General features: G+C 41.2%; 1 protein-coding gene across 8 annotated transcripts in view; it reads left to right on the top strand.

The window, feature by feature from the left end:
- The window catches only part of plcb4 (phospholipase C, beta 4), a 74,681-nt gene extending 63,854 nt beyond the window's left edge, over positions 1-10,827 (top strand). For 5 of the 8 annotated variants that reach the window (XM_059498061.1, XM_059498060.1, XM_059498063.1 and 2 more), the window contains 10 exons: positions 308-360; positions 997-1,062; positions 1,150-1,265; positions 1,343-1,418; positions 2,568-2,743; positions 5,860-5,961; positions 6,048-6,105; positions 8,557-8,643; positions 8,796-8,832; positions 9,978-10,827. In XM_059498061.1, coding sequence (XP_059354044.1) covers positions 308-360; positions 997-1,062; positions 1,150-1,265; positions 1,343-1,418; positions 2,568-2,743; positions 5,860-5,961; positions 6,048-6,105; positions 8,557-8,643; positions 8,796-8,832; positions 9,978-10,075 — 869 coding nt within the window. In that variant the 3' untranslated portion in view covers positions 10,076-10,827. Of the gene's footprint in view, positions 1-307; positions 361-996; positions 1,063-1,149; positions 1,266-1,342; positions 1,419-2,567; positions 2,744-5,742; positions 5,792-5,859; positions 5,962-6,047; positions 6,106-8,556; positions 8,644-8,795; positions 8,833-9,977 lie in introns of those variants that run through there. The other 3 variants (XM_059498064.1, XM_059498067.1, XM_059498065.1) reach the window with 2 other exon arrangements.
- The last annotated feature ends 4,173 nt before the right edge of the window (positions 10,828-15,000 follow it).

Consider the following 15,000-nt stretch of genomic DNA (forward strand, 5'->3'; position numbering starts at 1 on the left):
AACTTAAATCTATAGGGATGATTGGATTTATTCATGAACGTTAAAATATTTATTTACAGCTTCTTTTTTTCAGATTTTGTTTACAGCGTTATTTTAATAGGCTGTATATTAAATGATTGAGAGTAAACCAGTAGCTGTGTGTGGAATCAGACATTTGAGCACCTCATCCCATGATCAGAAACCGATCGAATCATGCTCCTCCTGTCGAGGCGTCGAATCTTTGAATGTTCAGGGTCAACGCTAGTTATTTTATGAAGGTTATTAATAATTTGCATCATTGAAGTTTGTTTGTTTCTTCTGTTTCCAGATAATTCTGCCATTTTGAATCAGGTGAACATTGAAGATTTAAAGCAGATGAAGGTAAAACTTTCATTTACAAAACTCTGGATTATGTTGCACCAGTGCTGGTGATGAATAATTATGTCAATAATCAAAACATGAGAGAGTGCTGGGCAGGGCGGTCAATAGTGGGGTGAAAGGGGGTGACAATTATAGGGGACCACGGCTGAGGGGGGGCCCCCAACGATCTCCACCGCCTGACTGAGGCCAGCCTAAAAACATGCTCAGGACAGTTGACGGGTCACTGCTGCGCATCGTCACGAAAGCTTATCTTTTCACGTGTTTTTAAGCCTTACCGTTCGTCGATTTAAACATTAAAGCATCCAAACACAAGACGCGGGAAAGCTGAACAGAGTAACGTTAGCTGGTTACTCGCGCGCTGTGTTCGGTGCGGAGAGAGAGAGACAGAGAGAGAGAGACAGAGAGAGAGAGACAGAGAGAGAGAGCGACACTGAACCGAGCTCTCTCCTGCGAAGTTCTCCTCGAAGTCCCTCCTGCACCTGAACGAACAAATACAAATCGCAGTTTGAACAAACAAAAAGATGTGAAAGAGCCCAATTCAGCTGCTGACGTGTAGCATGTAGTTCACTGATTGCATCATGTCTTTTTTGAAAAGATAAACCTCAGAAATCCCACAAATCTCTTTTCTTCATTAAGACCTTCATTAAACTGATGAAGAAGCAGCAGAAGGAACTGAACACGCTAAAGAAACGGCACGCTAAGGTCAGTGTTATGAAGGATTCTGCTCAAACGCTGATGCAGGGGTTTCCAGCGTGATGAGATGATGATGAGCACTTCTTCTGCTCGCAGGAACACAACGCCATGCAGAAATCACACTGCACACAGGTGGACAAGCTGGTGGCTCAGCATGACAAGGAGAAGTTCACGCTGGAGAAGCTGCTGGAGAAGGCCATCAAGAAGAGAGGGTGAGTGAAGCATGATGGGAAGCTTTGCCTGTTCTGCATCGTGATGTTATCAAGACTGTCATTGTTCTCTGTTTCAGAGAAAACAACTGCTCCGAGTTAAAGAAGGAAACAGCCGTTAAGGTTGAGACTCTCACGACAGACCATAAAGAAAAGGTACAGAAGACAATCCCATCATGCTTTGTGTCTTATAACTTATTTACCAGCCTGTGGAGCATTTGACCATATTACACCCTGAAGGCCCGTTCACACCAAGAACGATAACTATAAAGATAACCATAAAGATAACGATATTAGCGTCCACACCAGCGAATGATATTGTCTGTGTATTCTAAGCGGACGCGCGTCTGCTGCTTTAAATTCTCGAGCTCATTACAGCAGGATTTATTCTGATTGGTTGGCAATGTTTTTATCGTTCATCAGAAAAAAAAATCGTTCTGAAAGTGATTCCAACGATATCGTTTCTCTTTGCCTTTATCGTTATAGTTGTGGTGTGGACTCCACTATTCTTTAATATTGAGAACGATTTTTAGAACTATATCTTTATCGTTATCGTTATCTTTATCAATATCTTTATAGTTATCTTTATCGTTATCGTGCTTGGTGTGAACAGGCCTTAACAATGACAAAACAAACTGGCTTCAGCAGTTATGCAGGAATCAGTGTACAGCTACAGTAGGTTTTTTTACGTGCACTAATTTTTGTCAATGACTCCAATCTGATTTCAGATTTTGAAAGTTCTGTTTATATGAACCCTAAACTTTCACATATTCGTCTTCAAGTGCATTACTTGAATTCTGGAGCTCCTTTGATTGTAACAAGAACAGGAAAGATGGCAAATATTTTAGAAGTTCTTTTAAATAAAAATATAATCTCTGTCACTAACCAGTTCTCAATATGAAAGGTGAAAATAAAGACTAATGCTTAATCGCACTATTGGATTGTTGGAGGTGTTTACAGGATTGATTAAGCCATCTCTTATGGACACTTTGATCACGTCTGTCTGTCTGACGCCAGTTTAATGTCTGACTTCACAAGACAGATTCCCACAGTCATGAAAAATAACACTTCCATGTTTATTATATTTCAATGACAATTAATCAAATCCTAAATGTTCTAGATATTTCTAGTTATACGTCAGTTGAGATCCTGTGCTTTAGTTCTTACTCATCTAAACTCATGATTGATAGCTGATGTTCTGATGGAAACCCCAGCCGTCTGTGTTTAAATGGTTTTTATTCATAATAGGGTTTGTTCGGCTGTGTTTGGTGACGTGTCAGTCGTGTTGGTGTTTCTTCCTCTCAGGTGAAGGACATGGTGGCGCAGCACACTAAAGAGTGGTCAGAGATGATCAACTGTCACAGCACAGAGGAACAGGAAATGAAAGACGCCCATGTGACGCAGCAGTGTGAACTCCTCAAGAAGCTGCTGGTCAGCGTTCAGGAGCAGCAGACACTTCAGCTCAAGCTCATCCACGAGCGGTGAGAGACACACACGGATTCACTGCATGCTCAGCTACTAACACAATAATCACTACCATCACTAACCAGTCATCACTACATTCACTGTCATCGATATTATCACTATCATCATTACCATCATTACACACACTGTCATCACTACCATCATTACCATCACTATAGTCACTACCAACACAATCATCATTACCATCACTACTAACACTAATCAGTTATCATGACAATCACGGTCATCGCTATTTTCACTAAAATCACTATCATCATTTACATTTACATTTAATCATTTAGAGGACGCTTTTATCCGATGCGACTTACAAATGAGAACAACAGAAGCAGTCAGACCAACAAGAGAACAACATCAGTATACAAGTGCCATGACAAGTCTCAGTTAGTCTAGTATAGAACGCATAGCCAGGTTTTTTTTATTTTTTTTCATTTATTTATTTTTTCTCAAGAATATGAAAGACAAGAAAAGGTAAATGTTGGTATTAGTTGGTTAAGTGCAGGCGAAAAAGATGAGTCTTTAGATGTTTCTTGAAAATGAGTAAAGGCTGTACGAATTGAGATTGGGAGGTCATTCCACCAGCTGGGCACAGTCCAGGAAAAGGTCCGTGAGAGTGATTTTGAACTTCTTTGGGATGGTACCACAAGGCGTCGTTCACTTGCAGAGCGCAAACTTCTGGAGGACACATAAGATTTAACCAATGAGTTTAGGTAAGTTGGTGCCGTGCCAGTGGTCGTCTTGTAGGCAAGCATCAGTACCTTGAATCTGATGTGAGCAGCTGCTGGTAGCCAGTGTAACCTGATGAGGAGAGGAGTAATGTTTTTTTTGGCTTATTGAAGACAACCCTCGCTGCTGCATTCTGGATCAGTTGCAGAGGCTTGACAGTACATGCAGGAAGAGCCAGGAGAGCATTACAATAGTCCAGTCTGGAGAGAACAAGAGCTTGGACAAGAAGTTGTGTGGCTTGCTCTGACAGGAAGGGTCTAATCTTCCTAATGTTGTATAAGGCAAACCTGCAGGACCGGGTAGTTGTAGCAATGTGGTCTGTGAAGCTTAACTGATGATCCATCACAACTCCTAGGTTTCTAGCTGTCCTCGAAGGAGTAATGGTTGACGAACCCAGCTGTATAGAGAAGTTGTGATGAAGCAATGGGTTAGCTGGAATCACCAGGAGTTCTGTCTTTGTAAGGTTAAGCTGAAGGTGATGGTCATTCATCCAGCTAGAGATGTCACTCAGACAGGCTGAAATGCGAGCAGCTACCGTCGGGTCGTCTGGTTGGAATGAGAAGTAGAGTTGGGTGTCATCAGCGTAGCAGTGATAAGAAAAGCCATGCTTCTGAATGACAGATCCTAATGATGTCATGTAGATGGAGAAGAGAAGTGGTCCAAGTACTGAGCCTTGAGGAACCCCAGTAAGATGAGTACTGAGGATTTTGAAGCTGCTCTTGCTAGTCGCAGGGCTTCAGTAACCGCGAGCAGAGCAGTCTCAGTTGAGTGGCCACTTTTGAAGCCAGATAGGTTGCTGTCCAGGAGGTTGTTCTGTACAAGGAACATAGAAAGCTGGTTGAACACAGCTCGCTCTAGTGTCTTTGCCATGAATGGAAGAAGGGATACCGGTCTGTAGTTTTCTAGAAGTGCTGGATTTAGAGATGGTTTCTTGAGCAGTGGGCTTACCCGAGTCTGCTTGAATGCTGAGGGAAATGTTCCAGAGTGAAGAGAGGAGTTGATAATGTGAGTAAGCGAAGGTATGATTGAAGAAGAGATCGCTTGAAGGAAGTGAGTAAGGATCAGATCAAGTGGACAAGTAGGATGATTAGACAAGATAAGTTTGGAAACGTCCGTCTCTGAGAGTGGAGAGAAGGAGGAGAGAGAGTGTGCATTAGTCGATGTGAAGTTATCCTCAGTCTGCGGTGTGGAGGATTGGTCACTGATGGTTCGTCTCATTTGTGAAGAAAACTGCAAAGTCGTCCGCTGTAAGAGCTGATGGAGGAGGCGGTGGAGGCAGATTAAGAAGAGAAGAGTGAAGAGTGTGCGAGCGTCACAACAGCTGTTAATTTTGTTGTGGTAGTATGATGTTTTAGCAGTGAAGACATTTGCAGAGAGGGAAAAGAGGAGAGACTGATGCACATTGAGGTCTGTAGAGTTCATCATTACCATCATTACCAACACTGTCATCACTACCATCCTTACATCACTATCAACATTACCATCATTATAATCACTACCAACACTATCACTAATCAGTCATCACTACAATCACTGTAATCATTACCATCACTATCATCATTACCATCAATACAAACACTATCATCTCTACCATCACTAATCAATCATCACTACAATCACTGTAATCACTACCAACGCTAACATCACCATCACTATCATCATTACCATCACTACCATCACTATAATCACTATCATCATTAATCATCTCAATTCTACATTACAAATCCCGCAGATGTATATGCATCAAAACATGGAGATTTGATTATATCAGATATGAGACCTTGAGGAAGCTGAATGTAGCTTCCTCAAAATGTATAATATTGTAATATTTGGATTAGTTAGTTTAGTGGAAATCCATGGAGATTCTAGAAAATGTTAAATTTATTTACAGATATATACATTATTTGCATTCAGGTGCTATACATATATGAATTGATTTGTTTGTATTGTATGTTCGTGATGAGAGCAGCGAGTGGAGTGTGTACTACAGTAGAGCGTAGTATGCTAATAACTTCTGAATCCGATTAACACAGGACACTCGTGCTCGAATGAATATATATTCATCTGGGTCAGTGTTCTCCTCTTTATAATGCTGATGTGGCATCTAATTAGGATAAAGATACGAGGCCGGCTGCCATAATTAACAGGCATTCATTTTGCATGAGTCTCTGTAAGTTCAGGAGAAGAGCGGCCCATCTATTCAGCTCAAGAGTCTTTATTAATTACACTGATAATTCCTCTCGCGTGAACCCATTCTCCGTTTGTTCTGCAGCCGGATCTCCATGAGAAAGAGCCGTGACCCTTGAGCATGAGATGATGTTTCATTCATAACGGTCTCTGATTCTCTGGACTGTGTTTTGAACATGTCTGTATTGTGATCGATGGACAGGCAAAGCAAAGAGATGAAGGCCAATCAGGCGAAGACGTCGATGGAGAACAGCAAAGCCATCAACCAGGACAAGAGCATCAAAAACAAAGCAGAGCGCGAGAGGTGCGGCACGACACACGGACGGCGCAGTGTGATTAATAAATCATCATCTGTCACAGTTTTAACGTGTTTGTGTGTTTGTGTTGCAGGAGAGTTCGGGAGCTGAACAGCAGCAACACCAAAAAGTTCCTGGAGGAGAGAAAAAGGGTTAGTTGATGGTCTTCAGTGTTAGCTGATATCTACAGCTCCGTTCTGTGAAGAATGGCTTTGGTTTGAGAGCTTGATCCAGAATAACTGACTTTATAAAAGATGTATGATTAATCGAACGAGAAAACGCAATCCAACTTTTACGGTCAAAGATATTTCCATATTCTATATTTCCATTTAATTTGTGTAAAATGCATTAAAAGGTTTGATCTCTCATGATACTGAAGCCTGTTTCGTGAGATTATGATTTTTGCAGTGTTTCTGAGACTAAAATGATGCAGTTGTCAAGTCATCCTTTTTTTCTGCAGTGCTTTATACAGTACAGATGTGTTGAAGCAGCTTCACAGAGATAAACAGGACAATACCCATATGGAAAAAACCTATATAAACATATATGTTTCAATATAGGTTTTTAATATATGTGACTGTGACAATAAAAACTCCGTAATCATCGGGAAGAAGGAGGCGGGAACCGGCAGACAATCAAAATGAAAGCTTTAATAATTAATATAAAGACAAAACAAATGAAACACAAATGAAAACCAAAATCCAAAATAAAGTCCAGGCCTGGTCCTCTATCGTCCTTCACTGTCGTCGCTCCAGTTTTATATCCTTCCATCTCCTCCGTGGGCCTCGAGACCGGTGGGTCGAACAGGTGTCGATCATCTCCAATCACTCCACCGGCCTCGCTCCTGTTCCCACGTCTCTCGGCCCCGCCCCACTCGTCACATTGACGTATATAAAATTGGCCGTTTTCCTATATTATATGTACAGATATGTACATATATGCACACATATATTTACACATATATGTACACTTATATATGTGCATACGTATATGTTCACCTATAATAGTAAAATTAAAATCTATAGCTGCTAGGCAACATAAATAAAAGTCTAAAATGTAGAAATGTACATTATTTATTTACTCAAGATCAATCAAATAGTACAAGAACAAAAATAAGACAAAAAACCTGCTAGGCAACATAAAAGTCCAAAATATAGAAATGTACATTATGTATTTACAAGAACAATCAAATAGTACAAGAACAAAAATAAGACAAAAAACTGAACAGAAAAAAAAATTTATCTTTATTATTCTTTGAAGGTCTGTCATGACGCGCCTCATCATCCACCTCCTCCGCCTCCTCCGCCTCCTCCTCCTCTTCCTCTTCCTTCCTGCACTATCCAATGACATTTGATAGGGTGTCCGAGATTTGTATTTTTTCCTTTTTTTCGGCGCACACATTTTTTAGCGGATAGGTGTTTTCGTCCACACGGATCTGGCGTTTTGGAAGAGTGAAACCGATGTTTTGAAACCGGGTCCCAGAGTGGATATATTTGAAAACGCCGCCTTTGCGTTTCTTCTCGACAGCGAATCCGTGCATTTTCTGAAAATATGGCGTCATCAATCCACGTCTCGCCCCTAGTCAAGCACCACTACATCACGTAACAGCAACAAAAACATGAACAAACACTGAACGCTAACATTAACACAGATTAATAAATGTATTGTTCCATGTTCGCTTGTGTACCACGCGCAAGGTTTATCAGCAAATCCATGTCTTCTTCTCCGTTTTAAGTGTATCTCTGTGGCAGAATTACAGCGCCACATGCTGGTCTGGCATGTATACTACATCGGTTTCGTGTGGACGCGGATATTTCTTGAGACGAGGGAAAAAAAGATCGGGGGTCCGTCTCCATGTGGACGGGGCCGAAGAAGTAACGGGTTCTTATGGTTATGGATGGAAATGTAGTGGAGTAAAGAGTACAATATTTGTCTCTCAAATGTAGTTGAGTAAAGTCATGAGTACTCCCCAAAAATGATACTCGAGTAAAGTAAAGATCCCTCAAAATTGTACTTAAGTACTGTACTCAAGTAAATGTACTCCGTTACTGTCCGGCTCTGTATATCATGTTAATATACTGCCATAGTTAAATTCCATAACATGCCAATTACATGTGATACCAATTTCTTCTTGCATAAGTTCTTGCATAATTTTTTTCGTTCATTCTTAGTTTTTGCCTTGATAATAGAAAATATGAGCTAGGCATCATGTATGACAGTCAAAAATGGGATATGAGCTACAAAATGACCAGATCCTGCTATTAACTATATAGAAGACATATCTTGTATGTAAAGGGCTTACATGTGGATATGAAGAAGCAATACAGGACACCTATATTTCCTGGATATGCACATATATGCACCTCAATTTTGCCTATATGTGGCATATATACGCATATATGCAGCATATATATTATCATATATGTGCATATACACTGCATATAGGTTTCATATATCCACATATAGGTTCTTTTCATGTGGGTAACTGTATTAATGTTTCTCTGTATAGAAACTGCTCCTCATTAGATAAAAGCGTGTGTTAAATGAATATAATAGTTTTCTCTGCTGTGCATGCGGCTGAAGATGATGATGTTCTTCCTCAGCTGGCCATGAAGCAGGCGAAGGAGCTGGAGCAGCTGCAGAAATCCCAGCGAGAGCAGCTGGACAAACTGGAGAAGTTCAACGAGCAGGTGAAAGCTCACGCTCAAAGAGCCGGGGGTTTTCAGTAGAGCGCCGCCCTCTCGATTTCATTTGATTTGTGTTTTGTCCTCCATTACTCATGTTCTGTACATGAGACGTCTGAAGCCATTCCTTAAATATGATTTGCCTTTTCTTTGAACAGCTTTTGAAATCCCATCATGCAAACAGTCAGACTCAAGGTAGGCTCACGCATTGCTCTCCTCTTTCTTCAGTTTTCTTTATCAGTCTCCTTTCTGTCTGATTGACCCTCGACTCGAGCTTCTAAAACACATCCAGTTGATATGCTGAACGCTGTCAATCACATGCATCACGTGTTCAGTTATTGGCCATTTGTTGTAAAGTCCCGCCCAGTTGACAGCTCATCCAATCATCATAGATCAGTCACTGCGCTCATGCTGCTCTTACAGACAGGAATCTGTATACAGAACATATATGAGTCTGAACACATGGGAATCATGAAGAACAGAACAATACTGATTCTGATTCCACTACTCGATGACTCCATTCACGAATATCTTAATTACACTGATTTAGTTTGAAGTTGAACTTGATGAATGTAATGGCCTGTGGATCAGTGAGTCAAAAACCACTCCAAACGGTTCAGAGAGTAAACGAATCATTCGATTGATTCAATAAGTCATCAAATGATTCAGTTGGCGTTGGTTTTTCTGTCATGTGACACCTTCCTTCCTTCCTTCCTTTCTTCATAGTTGATTTGAGATTCTTTTAATAAATTGGCTGAATAAAGAAAAGAACATGCTGGGGCTGCACAACAACTAATCTATTAATCACTGTGATTTTGCTCAAAAATATTATCTCGTTTATTGTCATTTTAATTGTTTCGTCAGAATTATTGCACTCGCATAAGCACAAATCAAGACATCCCAAAATGAGAACAGACTGGCTGTTTGACAGTATTATTTGAGCAGAATATCTCAATAGAAATGCTTCCATGTTTGCTGGTGTCTTCAGCGCTTTCCCATAATGTAGAGAGAGTGTGTGTGGTTGCCAGGTTGGGAATAAAATGCATTGATTAAAGATGAAAGCTCTGTTTGGAGGATCTGGCAACCCTAACCATGAAAGCTCATTAAAATGAGCTGTTTTCGGGATAAATAACGAGCATTCAAATATCACATATAATTATGCCTACAATATGCCAAACTACTATTTTTTTTTCAACCATTCCTCTTCATTACAAAGTTTCACAAAAAAATGCAAATCGATTTTTTTTGGTAACTGGATATACATCTTAACAGCATTTTAAATCTAACCATTAGATCCGGATGAATGAACGCAATGTAAATAATCTGCTGTGATTCTCCAGGCCAAAGACATGCAGAAGATGGTGAAGCTGGAGGAGGACATGGACCGCAGACCAGCCACGGTGGTGTAAGCTCTCCATCCTCCACAGGAGCGAGCTGAAGGGTCCGTCTTCATCCCAGTCTGTAGTCTAGAAGCCCCGCCCATTCTCCCTACCTCAGCTCTAGCCCCGCCCACCACATTTAACTCCTCCTCTGCAGCGGCGTCCAGCCAATCCGGCTCTTACTGTAGCTCCGCCCACTCCGCTCAGACGAGCTCCTGAGGACAGACTCATCACACACGTTTTTATACCCCACCACCATCATCATCTTCATCAGCAGCTCTAAAGTGTTCTTTCAACTCGTATCTTAACTGAGCTAGTAAACTGTAGCAGAGTGAGACGAGTCGGAGTGGTTTGTCTCGCTCTCTGAATGATGTGCTTTCTCCCGTCCTGAGCACTTTATATGTGATAGGATTCAGAGGATCTCTGAGGATGTAGCAGAGCTCTAGCTTTCCTCTGAACACACTACGAATGTAGACGCACAGTATCACAGCAGTGTCCCGAGCTTTTATCATATGTTCCTCTCCGTTTTTAAGATCCGACTCGCACCTCATTTTATTTCTGCGGTTTTAATCAGGCTTTGAGATGGAGATGATGGAGGTGCTATCCTGAGAATCGCATCGATGCAAACCATCCGCTCCTCTCTGACAGCACACTGAACTTTGGTTGCACTTGTGTTTGTGTTATTTTATTTTCCGGTGTAATGTATTGGTACTTGTTTTAAAGAAAGGTGATTGTACACTGCAAAAAAAATCATGTTCTTAGTTCTTATGGATTGATTACCAGTAAAAATAACTAAACCACAAAACATAAATCAAGATGACAATCACAATGACGAGATGTTTTCTGAATAGTGAATCAAAATGAAATGTGTTTATTCTTAAAACAAGAAAGAAATAAGGCATTGGTCAGAAAAACTTCCCTTTTGGATGAAGTGTATTGTTCTGAGCCCGTCTGCAGATATCTGTTCTTGTTTTAATCATAAACTCACTTCATCTTAGATAAAGTTTCTCAGAAACGAGACTTCACGTGTGGTTTGTGCGTCTCCAGTAAAGGAGTCTTGATTTAAGACAGAAACACTCATGTTTTGCGGTGTTGGTCCCGGCTGGTGTGCGGTTTTATTTGTTTGATTATATGTATGTTGGTTGTTGTGAGCTTTCCATCGGTTGTTTTATACTCTTTCTTCTTCTTTTCTTTGCATCATGTTTTAAAGTGTTTGGCGGTGAACACATATCTCGTGTGAAAGCAAAGTGCTTTAAATCTCCATCGCTTACAAATGTGCCACTATATGTCAGGTAGGACGTTTAAATTATTTTACAAGATAAATGCCAAAATAAGGGGTTATTAATATAAAGATGCAGATATAAATAATTATAGTGAGTAGTTTAAGTTTCTTAGAAGCTGTTTGCACTAGCTGAATGTTTTCTGTTGTGCGACCTCCACGTAGACCTTTGCTCTAATATTATAGTTTGCAGAAAAAGCAGATTATTTTTGCAGAACTGTCGCGCTCTGAATTTCCTCCGTTTCTATTTTTGTCTTCTGAGCTTTCTGTAGCTTCTCAATGGATCATGCTGTAAGTGCTTTTGTATTTATAAATATATATATATCGTATTTGTCAAACTTCTAGCAATGAAAATACTCAGAAAATACTGTTGTTATCCTGCTACTTTAATACTGTTTTATAGTATGTGTCCCAATAAACTCTCCCAGGTGTGAAATGAAAATGCTTGCTGTCTGTTTATTCAGTCATTTCATGAAAACAGGAGATACTGTGAGCACAGAAAAATCTGTGGCATTTATGGTAAAATACCAGCATCTGTGTTTGCCAGAATTTCACCGTAAAAAAATATGGTATTAACATTTTAGGTTTTACAGACTTAACTTCAATTCATAATAAAATACCGTATTTCATTAACTGATGTAATGTTAATAAACCAACATATTGAGGTATTAATGCCTGTTTTAAACCATTGTAATGCACTAATAACCACCAAAAACAGGAGGTGAGAAAGTCACGTGATGAACCAAACCCCATCACAGTGACACATCACACTGAAATAATGCAATAAACATGAATATAACAACATTAGATGTGAGAGTAAACCCTCATGCACACAACTGATAAGAAAACACTAAGAAGAAACGTTATTTCAACCAAAAATAAGATCAAATGTGAAGTGTCATGCAGGGAGTGTCGATTTACGTTTTTCCACTGTAAATGATGCAATGACTTTTTCTTTTTCACCGTATTTTTAACAGTATTTTACTATAAAATTACATTAAATGTAATTGCATTTATTCACTGAATAAAGTGTGGAAACTTACAGTTAACCAATTAACAGGTTTTTACTGTAGAATTTGTCTTCTACTGTTAGAATCACAATAATTTCTTACAGTATGTAGTTCTCTCCTGAAACATGAAGAGGTCAAGCAACATTGAGTTCATCCAAATTTCACCAAAATCTTCTGAGAAGTGATTCTAATATAAGTCAGAAACTGATTTCGTCTCTTCTGAGGAAGATTCATTTGTGTTTTGTACACAGAGATATTTTAGATTTGTTAATGTTCATCTAATCTCATGTTATCAGTGACTTTTCTTTCTGTTTGAAAGATGTTTTCTGTGGATTGTTCGACTATTCAAAAGAGAATATAGGAAAATATAACTTTATTTGTGTTTCCTGCTAGCTAAACTTCACATGTGTGTCATATACATGTCCTGGCTCTTCCAAGCTTTATACTGGCAGTGAATAAAGCGCATCCATCCGTGATAATGAGTGTTTCCTAAAATGATGACCTTCGACGGCCCGCCCACACGCGCTTCTTATTGGCTGTGATCTTTGATTGATTCTGACGCATCTCTGTGTCACTGGTTTTAATAAAGTAAGAGTAGTAACTATGATTTTTGGCATATTGATTACCATTTGTATAATCACATTTACTACAAATATGGTTAAAAAAAAGGTTAAAGTAGCAAAACCTTGGATAATTTGTGGTTACCGCGATTTAACTATTGTAACCATGTTTTCCATTGGAGTAAAACCATGAATAATTTTCGTCAGGGAGTGTAAGTGGTTTCCTCTGTGGAGTGTGTGTAGTGTTTTACACTTTACTAGTGTGTAGACTGCAAAAACAGCTAGACTTCACTGATATCTGTAACTGATATAGTAGCAACAAACAAATGGCCTTCAGCAGTTTCACTGAAAGTAATGTTCAGTGTGTAATCCTTGAATCCGGTGAAGAAGAAAGTGGTTTCAATCTCTCCAGCACAGAGCGTTCCACTCAATAATCACACGTTTATTCATAAGGTTCAGTCGGCGTGTTTCTCTGAAGCCCTTATTACAATCAGCACATTAAAACACATCCACTTAGGAACAATACAGTGTGATGATGAGATTCATGTTGTCGTGGCAACTCCAAAGTGCAGTGGTATAAAGCATGCGGAGATCTCCATCAGCCACGGAGAATAATCTGACCGTGGAAACATGCTGAGACTCTCGGACAGGAGCAGCTCCAAAACCAACAGCAGAATCCTTCTGGACGCCATCTCCAACGACAAGCTCCACCTCACCAAATTCATCTTAGACGCTCTGGATGGGAAAATCATCGACTCTGAGAGCGAAGGGGCGCAGACGCCTCTGATCTCTGCCGTTTTTCTCCAGGACTCGGGTGCGAGATGCAGGTTTGTGGATCTTCTGCTGCAGAGGGGTGCGAGCGTGAATCTCCCGGACGAGAGCGGACGCACGCCGCTGAGCTACGCCTGTGAGATGGGACACCTGGATGCGGTGAAGATCCTGGTGAAGAGCGGCGCTGATCCCGAGGCAGCGGACGCCTGGGGAAACACTGCACTCATGTACGCTGCTGCGGCCGGACACTCAGCCGTCGTGGAGTTCCTGGTGCGTGCTTTCAAAAGACTGGGTCTCCAGATCGACCGGCAAAACAAGGTGGGCAACTCTGCGGTGGAGGTGGCCAGGTATCTCGGACACACTGAATGTCTGCAGGCGCTGCGGAGTCACTCCAGGAGAGTTCACGAGGAGGAGGAGGATGCACTCGCTGAGAAACTTTCCACAGTGAACATCAGCGAAGAAGAACATTTTCAGATCCATCCTGAAGATGCCATGCGGCCTTCCGTCAGTTCGAGCCGTAATCGATCCCTCAGTGTGCGGAAGAGAATCCAGTCGATGGACTCCATTGAGGAATATGAGAGAGAAAGTGATGCTTCATCAGCATTATCACCACAAGGCCGGATGTTCTCTGGTGTTTTAACCCCAAAACCTCCTCAGCAGCTCAAACACAGAGAACATCCGTCCACCTGCCCCAACAATCACCTGCCTCCGTTGTTTTATTCGCCCAGACCCTCCAAAATACCTTTGAGTTGTGCACCCACTTCCACATCTGGTCCTCTTGGCATTTTATTAAATCCTTTCAGCAAAAATGCCAACGAGGAGCTTAACAAAGCCAAGAAACTGGCGTCGGACTTCCCCATCAGAAGGTTTGATGACCGTTACTATCAGAAGAGGTGCAGTTTGCCCACGAGCACCCTGGCACTGGCGGCTCCGGAGCGTCTCAAGCCTTTGCGCAAAAGCAGAACCGCGGTGAACACAGAGCACGCCTCCGGATCTCTGAGCTCCCTCAGTGGGAGACTGTTGAGGAGATTCACTTTCCCAGAGTTCAAGAGGAGCAGCAGAGAGTCGCCGGAGGGTCCAGAAGCTCCCGCGCCCTGCATCCCGAGGTCAGAGACTTTTCCTCTGGGAAACAAACACCCTCAGGTCGGGAGCAAGCCGAGCATCGACAGCATCAGCGCGGTCAAGTGTGAGTTTGACTTTCAGTTCAGAGCTGCTCCAGAGACTGAACACACTCCCACCGCGGTCTGTGAGGAGCACTAAACTACTCACTAGTGCTGCTTCAATGGGTGCCGTGCCAACTAACCATATAAGAGCTTGGAATATAGCCCTCATTTATTCATTTAGCAGACACTGTTATTCAAAGC

This window comes from Carassius carassius, chromosome 18 (assembly GCF_963082965.1).
Source record: "Carassius carassius chromosome 18, fCarCar2.1, whole genome shotgun sequence".
Taxonomy (NCBI): domain Eukaryota; kingdom Metazoa; phylum Chordata; class Actinopteri; order Cypriniformes; family Cyprinidae; genus Carassius; species Carassius carassius.